The 14,439-nt window shown below is 48.6% G+C and overlaps 1 protein-coding gene across 1 annotated transcript; it reads left to right on the plus strand.

The window, feature by feature from the left end:
• The first annotated feature begins 912 nt into the window (after positions 1-912).
• Positions 913-14,229, plus strand: als2b (alsin Rho guanine nucleotide exchange factor ALS2 b). The gene is made up of 33 exons (XM_079296166.1): positions 913-956; positions 1,073-1,218; positions 1,407-2,359; positions 2,644-2,956; positions 3,546-3,729; positions 4,097-4,193; positions 5,346-5,423; positions 5,510-5,743; positions 5,837-6,008; positions 6,096-6,285; positions 6,368-6,433; positions 6,556-6,718; positions 6,946-7,077; positions 7,197-7,325; positions 8,384-8,454; positions 8,739-8,805; positions 8,917-9,113; positions 9,194-9,259; positions 9,343-9,441; positions 9,636-9,800; positions 9,895-10,006; positions 10,171-10,248; positions 10,325-10,458; positions 10,554-10,718; positions 10,806-10,923; positions 11,105-11,262; positions 11,352-11,468; positions 11,556-11,732; positions 11,811-11,868; positions 12,068-12,129; positions 12,229-12,378; positions 12,527-12,623; positions 12,736-14,229. The coding sequence occupies exons 1-33, from the start codon at positions 943-945 to the stop codon at positions 12,772-12,774; spliced, it is 5,001 nt and encodes a 1,666-aa protein (XP_079152292.1). The 5' UTR covers positions 913-942; the 3' UTR covers positions 12,775-14,229.
• The last annotated feature ends 210 nt before the right edge of the window (positions 14,230-14,439 follow it).

Genomic DNA, 14,439 nt, shown 5'->3' on the forward strand with positions numbered 1-14,439 from the left:
TAAAAGTGTAAAAATAAAACTAAAAAGTAGACCAGTTAAGGTATATAATAAGTGAAACAACCTAAATTGCACATTGATGGTGGTTATTATCCAATCGATCAATTAGTTCAATTTATTTAGAAAAGTAGGAGCATGTAAAAAATAACTTCTGCCTTCTTTTTATTTAAAAAATATTTTCATTTTGATTTACATGGACATTGATTTATTTAGAATTTTCCGTATACGTTAACTGTTAATTGTATTGGTTATTCATGTTTATTTTATATTATTTGTTATATTTAATCTATTAATCTAATTTAAAATATGCAGGATGTGCTGTACGTCTTTCGCCACCAGGTGTCGCCGTTGAGTAAAATCAGTTTTGAAGCAGGAGCAGTAGAAGAAGAAGAAGTCCACTCTGTGTCAACATAAGAGATGAACAACAACCAACGTTTAGCCGCGAAACTATTTTACGGACGTTTGTCTTTCTTGCCTGTCTGAGTGAGCACATCAGCCGGTAAGAAAGAGTGTGTTTTTATTCATTAAGAAAATATAAAAAGAGACACCTGTGGTTTGAGCTATTTAGCTTATTAGCTAATGCTAGCCAGCCAGATTAACGGTTAAATATTAGCTAACAACAGCTAGATAGCTTAGCAATAGATGGAAACACCTGCCAGCTTTTGCAGGTAATTAATGGTGTGTTTTGGAGTAAATGTTGCATGTTAGAAATATATTTATTACACATGAAAATGAAACCAAAACTTCTTTCATTTTGACATGACTATAGTTTTATGGGTTTTCCCCCTAACATCCAGTCTTCTTCACATTGACAGCAACATATCTTTATATAGATATATATATTTTTCTTTATAGCCATAAAACTAGCAGGATTGTTTCCCAGCTCTCAGCTAATGAGGTGTGTTTTGTTTGACAGCAGCAGAGATGGAGACATAAACCCCACTGATGGAGAGGAAGAGGTAACCAAAGTCCTCCCTAAAGAGGATTATGTTTGCTTAACTGTTGCTTTCACATCTGTCTGGCTGGCTGTGATCACCATGTGACTCGTTGTGTTTCTGATCGATTGCTCTCTCAGCTCTGGGGATGACGGTGCTGGAGAGCGAGGCCTGCTCCACACCTGGAAGGGCTACTCCTACAGCGTCACCCCAGAGAGGCTGCTGCTCCGCGGGCCGGTCCTTCAGGTGGCCCTGGGTACACGGCATGGTGTTCTGCTGGTGGAAGGTAACGTCATTGCTTTTGACTTATTTTTGGTGTATTTGCATCACAAAAAGACTGTAGAGAGTAAACAGGAAATGAGGGATGGTTTGTGTTGTATTTTTTGCATAATATATGTTCCACAACTGAGAAAATGAACCTTAAAACTGCAAAGTTCCTCTTTGATATTTGTGCTGTTGTTGCTCCCAATTCAGGAGGGCAGGTGTACAGTTTTGGGGAGTTGCCGTGGAAGCAGAGTCATGTGCCCGAGCCGGCGAAACCCACCCTGGAGAGCGCGCTCAGTGGCCAGCGGGTGGTCGCTGTTGCAGCTGGAAGCTTCCACAGCGGGGCCGTGACAGAAGATGGTGGCGTCCACATGTGGGGGGACAATGCCGCGGGCCAGTGCGGCTTGTCGGGCCTCAGCACCGTCCCCAACCCGACTCCGGTCGCTCTGGTGGACACCGACACAACCCCTATGCAGACTGTCCCGGTGCTGGAGCTGGCCTGTGGGGAGCAGCACACTCTGGCGCTGTCGGTCCAGCGGGAGGTGTGGGCGTGGGGCAGCGGTTGTCAGCTGGGCCTCAACGTCGCCGTCTTCCCTGTCTGGAAACCACAAAAGGTGGAGCACTTGGCGGGCAGGTATGTATTACAGGTGGCCTGCGGGGCCTCACACAGCCTGGCTCTGGTGCGCTGCTTGGGCCCCCAGGACATTCACCGGCCCCCGGTTGACAAATGCAGACAGTGTAACCAGCTGCTGTTCACCATGACGGACAAAGAGGACCATGTCATCATCTCTGACGCACACTACTGCCCCCTCAGTATGGAGCTGACTGAGGATGAGGTCAGGCTGCAGGCACCTGCTCTGACACAAGGCCTCAAAATGTCTCCGTCTGAGCCGGTCCTCTCCTCCCATACCTCCACCTCAAACTCCCCACCACCCACTAGAGGTGTTGACCGTACTCAGGACTCAGAGAAAGAATCATCCTTGGCCAACGGAGCGCTGACGGCCGCGGACTCTGGGCCCCCGGCTCAGTCTGGAGGTGGTGTTGTTTTGGGGGTCAAGAGTTCCCCGTATCCAGATGAGCAGGCCGTCAAAGACTATCTAAAGAAACTGTCAGAGGCTGAGCAGATGGATAAAGCGACTGCTGGAGGAACGCACACTCTGCTGGTGAGTCGGACTGTATCATACAATCATAAAGTACCATTAGGGATCACCCTAACGTTACATTTTGAGGACCGTGATACTGCCAGAAGTACTTGCAGCACTGGCCTCTGCTCCCATTAACATTTCTTGTATTACAACATCAAAAATACAAAGTCTGCAGATGATGGTGTTGTGAGTCCTTCGGTAGATTCACAGACTTTACACCTGCTTGTGTTTTAGACAACATTTAGGACTCCAGACTCCTCTGCCACTCTCATTTAAACTTTTATGATTTGTTTCTCTTCCAGCCCTCAGCAGGAGGACTGACCTCCTCCACGCTCAACAGCCTGGTGGCCTCCTGCGCCTCCGCAGTGGGCGAACGGGTCGCCTCCACCTACGAGGCCTTGTCCCTCAAAAAGATGATGAACTACCTGCCCTCAGGAGTGGCGAAGGCAGGCGGGCCGGCGGGGCTGACGAGCGTCGTTGGTGACAACACAACAGAGCGCGTCCGCCTGGAAGACTCCATGCAGGCTAAGAAGAGCTCCAGCACAGGGGACATCCGCGAGGAGGAGGCGGAGGGTCTGCGGCGCCGCCTCTCGCTACCAGGACTCCTCTCTCAGGGTAGATACGCTGTTCACGTCTTATCCACCTCCTATACTCTGCTGCGTAAGTACTTCTTACGCATGGTGCAGGTTGATGTGTGTGTGTGTGTGTGTGCTCCAGGCCTCCTCATCCAGCTTGTATGCACGGCAAAGGCTGGTCCTCGTGTCACACCTTTGAGTCTTTTATATTCTTTGTGTGTCACCTCCATCTAGCTGGATAAAGGAGGAGACAAGAAGTCTGTAGTGAGACCTTCTCAGGAGAATTTGAAGGCCTTCTGTCGTTATTTTTATGAATGCTGCACATACGTCTTTTTTGTGAGGCAAAAACTCTTTCATGACTCCTCTGTAGCTCTGTTTGTTCTACCTGCTGCCTGTTTGTTTGCTGTGTGGCAGCCTGTGTTTGACGTGACCCGCCTGATGTGATCTGATCGTCTCTGCTGTTTCTGCGCGGCCGTGTTTTTGTTTTGAATCACGCACATTGATTTCTTCTGCTGAGCTTTGAACCTGCGATACAGAAATATGTCCCCATACAGTGATAGCATGAAGCCCATTTAAATATCTTGTAGTGGACATTAAGGAGCACATTTTTTGTGTCTTTTCACCCAAAGTGTCCCCGCGGCTGCTGAGGAAAGCCTGCCGTCCGAGGATGCGTGCAGTGGCCCTCACTCCTCTGGGAGGGCCGGTCCCAGAGGTCCCGGAGGCCCAGGAGGTGTTTCCCACCCTGCAGACGGAGGTGTGGAGTTGGGGCCACGGCGAGCACGGACAGCTGGGACACGGAGACAGTCTGGCCAGGTTGGAGGACGTCTCTTTGGCTCTGAATCGGGAAAGAATAATAAGCTTGAAACAACAACACAATGAAAAGATATGATGAGAAAGGAAAGAGCGTCAGACCAAGGAAGGAAAGCTTGTCTATCAGGCTAAACACTTTTTACACTTTTTAATACTTAATTGTCTTCTTTTTTTAAATTTATATATATATATATATACACACACACACACACACACACAGTAATTGTCCTAAAACATGCGTTTTGCATCTCACAGCCTCCTTTTTTTTTTTCTTTTTTTTTTTTTCTACAAGACCAAAGTTAATATGAAAGCACTCAAATGTAATGATGACACTGGTGCGGTGACGGTAGTGTGACGTGTCTGTCTGCAGAGTACGGCCGCTGTGCATCAAGAGCCTGAACAGTAAGGAGGTGGTGCGCGTGGCGGCCGGCGCTCATCATTCCCTCGCTCTGACTGCTCAGTCTCAGGTGAGTCGGTGCTGCTTTTTACCCGGAAACATTTTAAAAGAAACAGTTTTTAATTTACTTTTCTGTCCACGTTGGGGGTGTAACGGATCACAAACCTCACGGTTCGGTTCGGATCACGGTTCTTGAGTCACGGTTCGGATCAACAGAGAAAAGGGGAGGAGTCAAATATAACTTTGCTTTCCATTTATTAATTAAAGAACTTAAAGCAAAGAACTTTGGGCTATAGTCTTACATGAAAACAAAAATATTGAAGATGTCCAATTTGAAACAAAATGAAATAAATAAATAAAAATAATACATTCAAGAATTCTGTTAAGTTTAAGTGCAACATGTTGATATCCTCGTCCTTTGATCAATATTGAAAGAGAGGAACAGCCAGTGAGCTTCCACTGTTTACACTGAACTGAACTGCTCGGCAACAACTTGGGTCTATGTTTACGCCCGTCAGGTTATTGTTAGAAACATTCCGCGCAAGACTGGTGTAAAAAAAATCATTCATCATTTGAAATTTATTCTTTGCAAAGAAGGAGACAGCAGGGTTGATTCACATACAGGATGTACAACAAGACCGCTCGAAGATCTCCGAGTCTCTGGTATTTATACTAAGTAAACAACATGCAGTGGGCTGGCACAAGGTAACACACACACACATTTCGCGTTTCACACCGGCGTCTACGTATCGGGACACTTTAACAATGTGTTGTTTACCATTACTGTGACATTATTTTCAAAAAGATGAGAATGTCTCCATTGTCTGGGGAGAGGGTCGACCTTTCTGTGGTGACTGGAATATTATTGGGCCTGTCTAGCTTCCACTCTGATGCTTCTGTCAGCACCTGCCCCAGGTGTCTGTGACTCTCACAGAGGGGGCGTGTCCACAGCACCGGACTAAGAATCACTCCGCCGTGGTGAGAGCGGTCTCTGCAGTCTTTTCCTTCTCATAGAGGTCTGGAACAGCTTCACACTGTGAAGTGGGTGCGTGAGTGGATTTCGTAGCGTGGCTCAAGCATTTTAACCAGATTTAGAAATCCTTTGTTTTCTACAACAGAGTCCTGATTAAAGAGTAAAGAAAAAAAATACTCGAGTGATCCGAACCGTGAGGGGTGATCCGTGACACCACTAATCCACGTGTATATTTTCCCAATCCTCCAGGTGTTTTCTTGGGGAAGTAACAGCTTTGGTCAGCTTGGACACATGGAGTCACCCAGCACTGTCCCTCGCCTCGCAAAGGTGAGGAAACCACCACGATGCGAACACACGCACACACAGATACAGAAAGCCTTGAGGTTCATGTCCCTCTCTGCTTCCCCTCCCAGCTGTCGGAGGGGATCCGGGTCTGGGACATGAGCGCTGGAGAGAGACACACCCTCCTGCTCGCAGACGGAGACTGCTTCCGGCCCATCATTTATTACAGCGGGCAGCAGGTCAAAGAGGAGGAGAGCCCCGCCAAGGAGCTGGGTCAACAGGAAGAGGAGGAGGAGGAGGAGGAGGAGGAGCAGCGGGCGGGGAGCTACACCCAGCAGCCTGTACTGCTGCCCTTCTGCATGGACGTAAGCACAAAGTGAATTGACTTTTTACCCAGCTTTAAGCCACGTTTCTATTTTAACACAGAGTCACTGTCTTCTCACCTCTCTGTCCTCCAGCTTGGTTATGTGAGCAACGTGTTTGCGGGCGGCCAGCTCTGCGTGGCTCTCTCCGACATGAACGTGATGGGCTTCATCGCCGGCCTCCACGAGCTGGCCTCGGCCGAGAGGAAGTTCTACTGCAAGATGTGCAACATCAAGACACAGATAATACGCCCCCTGCTGGAGATGGGTAAGATTACCTTCAAGGGAAATCGTCTTTCTTCTTTAGTTTTCGCCTCGACTGAAATGTTTCTGTTCGGTCGCCGTCCTTCTCCAGAGGCTCTGAGTTCGGCCCTCGGCCAGACGGCCACCGGGCTCCTGCACACTTTGATCGGAAGATTCGGCCTCTTGTGTCACCTGACGGGGCAGCACGCCGCCAGCCTCACCGCCAACCTGCGCCGCGTCCGCGACGTCAACAGTCTGCTCGTCCTGGACAACGCCAGCATCTTCCTGGACTCTTACACTGAGTATGTGATCACTATTCTGATCATTTCAGTGCTTGTAGGTCCTAAAACAATGGATTTCTGACACTTGTCTTTCTCAACAAAGGTACTGCAGTGCTGTGGGCAACTTCCAGGTGATGGGAGGTTTCCAGACGTTGACCAAACCCTCACTGTGAGCGCACACTTCTTCATCCTCAAACCCCAGCTTTGATAAGATGCTGTGACACAATAGTACAACCATAAACACAGATAACGCATCACTCTAAATGCTGACGAAGCGATTTCCTTTTGAAGAGATTTCTTTGGGAAGAGTCCCGAGCTGCTCGTGAAGCTGTCGGAGTGCAGCGAGGAGAACCCCGCCACGGCCGACCTGCTGGTGGCGCTCTTCTACCTCCCGACTCGCCACCTTCACGAATACGGCCGGCTGCTGCTCAAACTGGTCACCTGCTTTGAAGTGGTGGGTGAAACGAGATGTTTTATTTACTGTTACTGACCACTTAAAGGGTTCTGGTCTAACCTGTTGGTGAACACACATTATTAACAAGTATTGGTGTATTTTATCTTCAGTGTTGTATTGTTTTTCGTCTTGCTTTTGTATTATTGGTACCAAATTAAAGTCATTTTCAGGAAGAATTTGCATTATTTATGGTTTTTCACGTTGAATTTGTATCTGCATGTTGTCAGTGCTCCAATGACTACCAGAGGCTGCAGGACAGCTGCTCCAAGTTCGAGGCTTTGGCCCTCCAGCTGAAGAGAAAAAGGAAGGACGCCGACTTCACCTTTCATTTCTGGAAGAGCTTCCCCGGCAAAATGACGGTAAACTCGCCGTGTGTTTGTTTGTTTTCATCACCACAACAAGCGTGACCTTCGCATCGAATCCTCGAGGTGTCCCATGATGTCACGTATGGCTGAAAGGGGTCATTGTGTGCCGTCAGGACTCGCTGCGGAAGCCTCAGCGCCGGCTGATCTGCGAGAGCAGCAACAAAGCGCTGACGCTGCAGAACGCCGGGAGGTTCTCCGTCAACTGGTTCATCGTTTTCAACGACGCTTTGGTGCACGCACAGGTCAGCTCCACACACACACACACACACACTTTCTATCTCGCGCTTCAACCTTTTTAAAGCCGTCCATATTTCAGACACTTTAACTTGGTGTGTTTCAAGCGTCTGTATGTGCTTGCCTCCGTGCTGTCAGGGCGTGGCGCCTTGTAAAAATCTTGTAAGTATGCAGCCACAAAAGCAACTGTCAGCACAGCTACCTGTCTCCCCTGTCCCCACATTCCTTATCGTGTGTGTGTGTGTGTGTGTGAAGGGCTTAGGGCTCTGTGTCAAATACAATAAAACTAGTGAAGTCCTATCTGGGTTTGAATGAGGTTGTCTCATCTTCTGTTCTTGCAACATTCATTCTAAAATAATAATTAAATCAGGGTTTCACAGGTTCAAATTTGATCTGATCTGATTCCTTCAATTTGCACATGAATCATTTTTAATCTACGACACGCGTGCGGTGATACTCGGCCCTATCCCCACCTCCGCCCTCTGCCTGCTCCCCACCTGAGGGAGGCTGCATGGACGGATGAACAGACTGTAACCAAGGCTCAATAAGTACAATGTGGTACACTGCAACCAGCTCTGAATACTCCTGTACAAATACAGTCAAGGAGTCTTTGTTTCCTGTTGACACCTTGGTTCTTACTGTTAACCGATTTGAAAGGTACCAACAGTTTCTGGTTCACTTCTCCAGAGCAGCTTCCTTTCCCGTCTCCTTGTTTGTCTCCTTTTCCTCTCAGTTGTTCGCTTTAAATTTGCGTTGCTGCCCATCCTCCTCGTCTGCACCAGTCCCGTGGTAGTCCTGCACATTCCTACATGTCTGTACTTGTAAACATTAAATGCCGTGAAGGTGAAAACAGAACTCGAGTTTTCTGGGTTTAGGTTGTAAAATCTGAGGCGAAGTGACAGTAACTGGCAAAAGAATGTTCCTCTTATTCTTAGAAGGCTGTAGTTATCGGCGTATTCGTAGCAATTAGACTCCAGTTACTGTCCCTCATTGTGGTCAGATATGTTCATACACTCACCGGCCCCTTCTTTCTTCTTCCCTTCTCTTCCATTCTCCATGCGTCCAGTTCTCCACCCATCATGTCTTCCCCTTGGCCACGCTCTGGGTGGAGCCGATCCCAGAGGAGAACACTGGCCTGTAAGTCTAATACTGTAAAAATAATCATTTGTAGATTTCTACAAACCTTTAGAAATGCACATCTTCTCAGTCTTTCACATATTGCAATAATTCTGACTTAATCTGGACATTTCTTTGAATACTTCCACTCTGATATCCCTGTCTCAGTATATGCCTGTCACATACTGTATCTTATGTTCTGTATGTATATGAGATCATGTGATAACTGTGTGTGTGTGAACCACTGGTTGTTTCCAGTAGAAAACGCTGTGTGTGTGTGTGTGTGTGTGTGTGTGCGTTTGCAGACATGGATTGAAGATGATCACACCAGAGGAGACGTTCACCCTGCTGGCCTCCTCTGCCATGGAGAAGGTTCAGCTTTTAATGCCACTGACTGACTAAATGCTCACTTAAAAACCCCTCAAATGAACCGGACGACTGCGTGTCATCCCTCTTAATAAGTGTGCTTGTATCTGTCCCTAGACCAAGTGGCTTCGCTCCATCAACGAGGCGGTGGAGCAGGCCCTGAGCGCGGCGGCGCAGGACAGCGCGTCAGTCGACTCGGGTCAAAAGCTGGAGCCTCCCGTCCCCAGGACGGCCTCGTACACGTTTTATAAGGACGGGCGGCTGAAAGAGGCCAAGTACGAAGGACGCTGGCTCGCCGGGAAGCCCAACGGCAGGTTGGACACGCGCGCTTCCTGTCTGCAGTTTGATAGAACTTTAAAGTACCGATGTGTAGTAATGATTGATGGTTTTTCAGAGGCGTGTTAAAATGGCCTGATGGGAGAATATACACGGGGGCGTTCAAGAACGGGCTGGAAGACGGGTGAGCGCTCGTATTCCGTGTACGTGAGCCTCATCGTGAGTCAGGTGACCTGTCTCTTCATGCTTCGTCATGTGTTTCTGTAGCTTTGGGGAACTCTTGGCTCCCAATAAGACGCTCAACAAGAACGATCAGTACCTCGGTCACTGGAAAGACGGCAAGATGCACGGCCTCGGGACATACAGGTGTGTATGAGAATACCGACTCAGGAGCTCTGTTGTCCATCAATCTGTGTTATTATAAGCCCACTTTCTTCTGTATTTCACAGCAAATGTGGGAAAATACGTTCGTGCTTATTCTGAAATCGGTGTGAAAGAGAGGTTGTTCAGCAGTACACGTCGCTGGGAGGGGGTTTGAACGTCCTCCCGTCTGTCTGCAGGTACGCCAGCGGCGAGGTTTACGACGGATCCTTCCAGGACAGCATGCGACACGGCCACGGCATGCTGCGCAGCGGCAAGCTCAACACCTCCTCCCCCAGCGTCTTCATCGGCCAGTGGCTGCAGGACAAGAAGACCGGCTACGGAGTCTTCGACGACATCACAAAGTACGTCTTCAACACAGTCAGGTTAACAGAACGGCTGCGCCGCACACAGCCGGGAAAGGAAGTTGATTTCATTTGCCGTTTTCTTCCTGCACAGAGGGGAGAAGTACATGGGCATGTGGCAGGATCACCTGCGGCAGGGCACCGCCGTCGTCGTCACTCAGTTTGGCCTTTATTATGAAGGAGCCTTCAGAGATAATAAGATGATGGTGAGCACGACTCTCTTTAAGTCGCTCCTGTATGTAAAGGAGCTGTTTTATACTTTATATTTACTCTTTCTGGGCCTGTTCAACGTTAGAAAAGCTTCACTTCCCAGCTCCTAAAACAGGAAAGAAGAGAAATCAGGGAATGAAGGGAGATTATTGTCTTTTAGGGAACTGGGATCCTCCTGTCAGAGGACGACACCACGTACGAGGGGGAATTCTCTGACGACTGGACCCTCAATGGCAAGGTGACGAACGAAACCTATTGAAGTATTATCATCGAGACGTTCGTCAGTGTTGACGTACCGATTGCTCTCCCCTCAGGGAACGCTCACAATGGCAAACAGCGACTACCTGGAGGGCTCCTTCAATGGCGAATGGGGCTCGGGCCTCAAAGTGACGGGGTCCTACTTCAAACCACACCTGTTCGACGCCGACAAGGACAAGACCCGCGCTGTGTAAGCTCACAGGGCGTCTGAAGTGAACAGAACAAATGTTTTATTAGAGCGAATTGACCGGTGCTTGTCGTATACTTGTGTGTGTGCTGTGGCAGGAAGCTGGGTCATCTGTGTGTGTGCGCGGAGGACAAGTGGCAGGCGGTGTTCGAGGAGTGCTGGAGTCAGCTGGGCTGCGAGGCGGCGGGTCGAGGAGAGAACTGGAAGGCCTGGGAGAACATCGCCGTGGCCCTCGCCACCAGCCGACAACACATCCGGGACAGGTACGCGCCCACTGAGCAAGCAATACAATGAGCAAGGTACAGCTAACTTTAAGGGACGATGTCAGTGTTTGTTTCTGTCTGTCCAAGTCCGGAGATGTTGTCTCGAAGTCACAGCAGAACCCTGGAGAGTCTGGAGGTCATCCCGCAGCACGAAGGACCGATCACCATGGAGAGATATCACAGCATCCGCCTCTACCTCCTCAAGGTAAGCCCAGCGACCACCCCGACCCCAAAACCGACCACATATTGGGAATATAAACGGTTACGTTCTTTCCTGAAATTGTATTAAACTGAATGACGTGACCCTGTGAATCAAATGTAACTTCTTCTGAGAAAGCAGCAAGTTGTTTTGGCTTGTAATAATAATCTTTCTCTGCTTCCTCCAGGCGTGTGACATCCCACTCCACCCGCTGGGCCGGCTGCTGGAAACCCTGGTGGCGGTGTACAGGATGACCTACGTGGGCGTCGGAGCGAATCGTCGGCTGCTGCCTCAGGCTGTCAACGAGATCAAGTCTTACCTCAACCGCATCTTCCAGATTGTCCGGTAACGCACAGTGCTGCTCGTAGCTTCATTTAGAATTAGCCCGGGATAGATATTTGTTTTATTGATGCGTGTTCTTGTGCGCTCTGCAGGTTCCTTTTCCCAGACCTGCCAGAAGAGGGCGGTCTAATTCCCGAGCCGACCACCAGCCTCCAGGACAAGAAGGAGCCAGGCTCGACCGATGCCCCACTAGAGTCGCCAAAACCTGGGTAAAGACCAGGCCGCCCGCGTCCCCTTCGTGAGGCCTTGGTGGCTCACAGTTGGATCACATTAAATCCTCTCGTGTGTCTCCTCAGTCGTGTGGTGAGCAGCTCGGCTCTGCTGCTTCCCGTCCTGCTTCCTCGTCTCTACCCGCCGCTCTTCACCCTCTACGCGCTGGACAAGGAGAGAGAGGACGACGTCTACTGGGACTGTGTCCTCCGCCTCAACAAGCAGCCCGACCTGGCGCTGCTCGCCTTCCTGGGTGTTCAGCAGTACGTCGCACACTGCAACAGAGGGTCTTCATTTAATGATGTCCGTGTCAATCCTAAACAATTACTTCCTCTCCTCAGAAAGTTTTGGCCCGTTTCCTTTCCCGTCTCCATGCCTGCACTCGGGGAGAAGCAGCAGGTACGTTAACTTTAAGTGCAAGAAAACACAACCGCTGCTATTTCATTTAGAGCCACACAGTTGATCGATTCATGATCGTTAAACAAATCTGACGAAGGAAGTACAGTTCGAGTGAGTTTGTCGGCTTATCAGACGCCGAATCACTTGACAGCGGTTTATGATACCAGGTGATCGATGTAAACCTTGTTCTGGTCTCCAGGTCCTCTCAAGCACCAAGGACGCCTGCTTCGCCTCTGCAGTGGAGACCCTCCAACAGATCAGGTACGGCTCCACTCGACAACTTTAAAACCCATCTCAAGTGCTTTTAATCTTAGAAAAGCCGCACTGCGTTTCCTGAGTAATTCCGTAGTCTGTTTGCAGCACAACGTTCACACCGTCGGACAAGCTGCAGGTGATCCAGCTGACTTTTGAGGAGATCACGCAGGACGTCCAGTCGCTGCTGAAGCAGGACTTCCTGTGGTCCATGGACGACCTTTTCCCCGTCTTCCTCTACGTGGTGCTGCGCGCACGGTCAGCCACCAACCAAATGAAATGCATCAACTTCTTTGAACTGGCCACGTTCTCTCTTGTTGACACCGACATAATATTCAGTGTTGTTCAGAAACGGCAGTTTCAGAATCTCTAAATTGTATGAAACATGCAACTATTTTGTTCTCAGAATCAGGAACTTGGGGTCAGAGGTGAGCCTGATTGAAGACCTGATGGACCCCTGCGTGCAGCACGGAGAGCATGGAATCATGTTCACCACTCTAAAGGTATCACGCACACATCTGGCAGTAAATAGTTCACTGTCAACATTTATAAAGGCATTAAACCCACGATGCACTGGTCTTTATGAGCTTTTATTTGTGTGTTTTCCTCCTCCAGGCTTGTTACTACCAGATCCAGCATGAGAAGATCACTTAAGACGAGCGTGGCGTTACTTCCTGCGGTCCCAGCCTACGACCACAGCCAATCAGGGCCAGGCTTCAGGATGACGGATGCGGGCAGCGGCCAATGGGAAGCAGAGGATCATTTGTTGACAGCGCCATCTGCTGCGGGACCTCCTCCTCCACCCTCTTTCCCCTTTTAGTGGCCTCTACCAGCCTCTTATCCACTGCTGATGAAGGTACACATGTGAATATTGTCCGTGTTTTACTGCCAGAGATGAGCCACTTCATACCGTCCACTTTAAACTGCCCACAGCTGAACGGCTGACTTCTTGTGGGAAATCCTGATGTATGTTACCTGGGACAAAAGTCAAGGTTCATACTCCTGTTCTTTGTAGTGCCAATGGGAGTGGTTTGTTCTCTGGTTTCTCTGCTCCCACTCGGCATACTGTGAGACGCCAAACCTCTTTTTCTTCCTGCAGAAGAATCTGTTTTTCTGCACGGAAAACAACCTTTTTGTCCTGCAGTGTTTCGGGTCATTCACCTCACACCTACATGAAGAAACGGACATAACAAGGAAATAATCATGAAAGCACCTCACTTTACGAGATTGACCAACGTTTTATGATTTACCGGCCCTGTCATCTGAGACGGCAGCATATTTATTTATAGTTTATCAAGAGAAAAGACTTCAAGGATGAGCACTGACTCGTTGGTGAACAAGCTCACATCTGGTTCATTCTCCCGCCTCACGGCAGCTTCTCTTTGGGAACTCTTGGGGCTCGTTCACAGCGATGTTTGACACTGTGTTATGAATGTAAACTGACTCTAAATGATACTTATATTCTCCTGTTACACCAGCTGGCAGCAGAACATAGTCAAACCCAGTTAGTGGCTAAATCAGCCGGCTGTGACTTCTAAAGTTTGCACGGATGTTTAGTTCCCCGGCTTTAACAGAAACTAGGACGAAGGTAAATCATGAGGCCTGAATGCAAAACCAGGCTGAGGAAAAGACAATCTGACACACGTGTGTGTTTGTGAGCCCAGTTTCTAGTGTAACACACACTGACACGTCACTACTGTTCAGTAACAATTATGCATCTCCAAAGTTGGTCATTTGGGATTTTTTAAGATGAACTGAAAAAGTAAGTGTTCCTTTTTATAAAATGCAAAATGATCCTCAAGTTAAATAAACCGTTGACAGTAAATGCAATGCCAGACGGCTGGTTTGGAGATGCATGTTTGTTGTCATCAGGATACATTTGTCTTTTTTTAACAGTGGGTTCAGAGATGATCTTTGTATAATTGTGAATAACAGTGTTGATTGCATGCACCATATTACGACACCTGTTCACCTGTAAAACAATCAACGCAGAAGGTAAACAGTGAGCCGGGCAGCCGGTTTCATGTAAACTCTGTTTTTATAGATGTGATGTTCAACGCTGATGCTCTGCGCCATCTGTTAAAGCTGACTGTTCTCTTTTTAAAACCACGAGCTGTCACAGTGTCGCTTATTTGTGATTTGCGTCCCACATGCCAGTTTATAAAGGGCTTAAGAGAGGATTCAGAGGATGACCAAGCCTTTTGCTCTTCATTTTAATATCACGACTTTTGTTTCCTCCGATGGTTTAACAATAGAAAAGCCGGTGGATCAGAAGCCTCTTTCAGCTGAGGCTGCTGTTTTTCCCTGCAGGACTTTTGG

Source organism: Melanostigma gelatinosum, assembly GCF_949748355.1.
Source record: "Melanostigma gelatinosum genome assembly, chromosome: 24".
In the NCBI taxonomy this organism is placed as follows: domain Eukaryota; kingdom Metazoa; phylum Chordata; class Actinopteri; order Perciformes; family Zoarcidae; genus Melanostigma; species Melanostigma gelatinosum.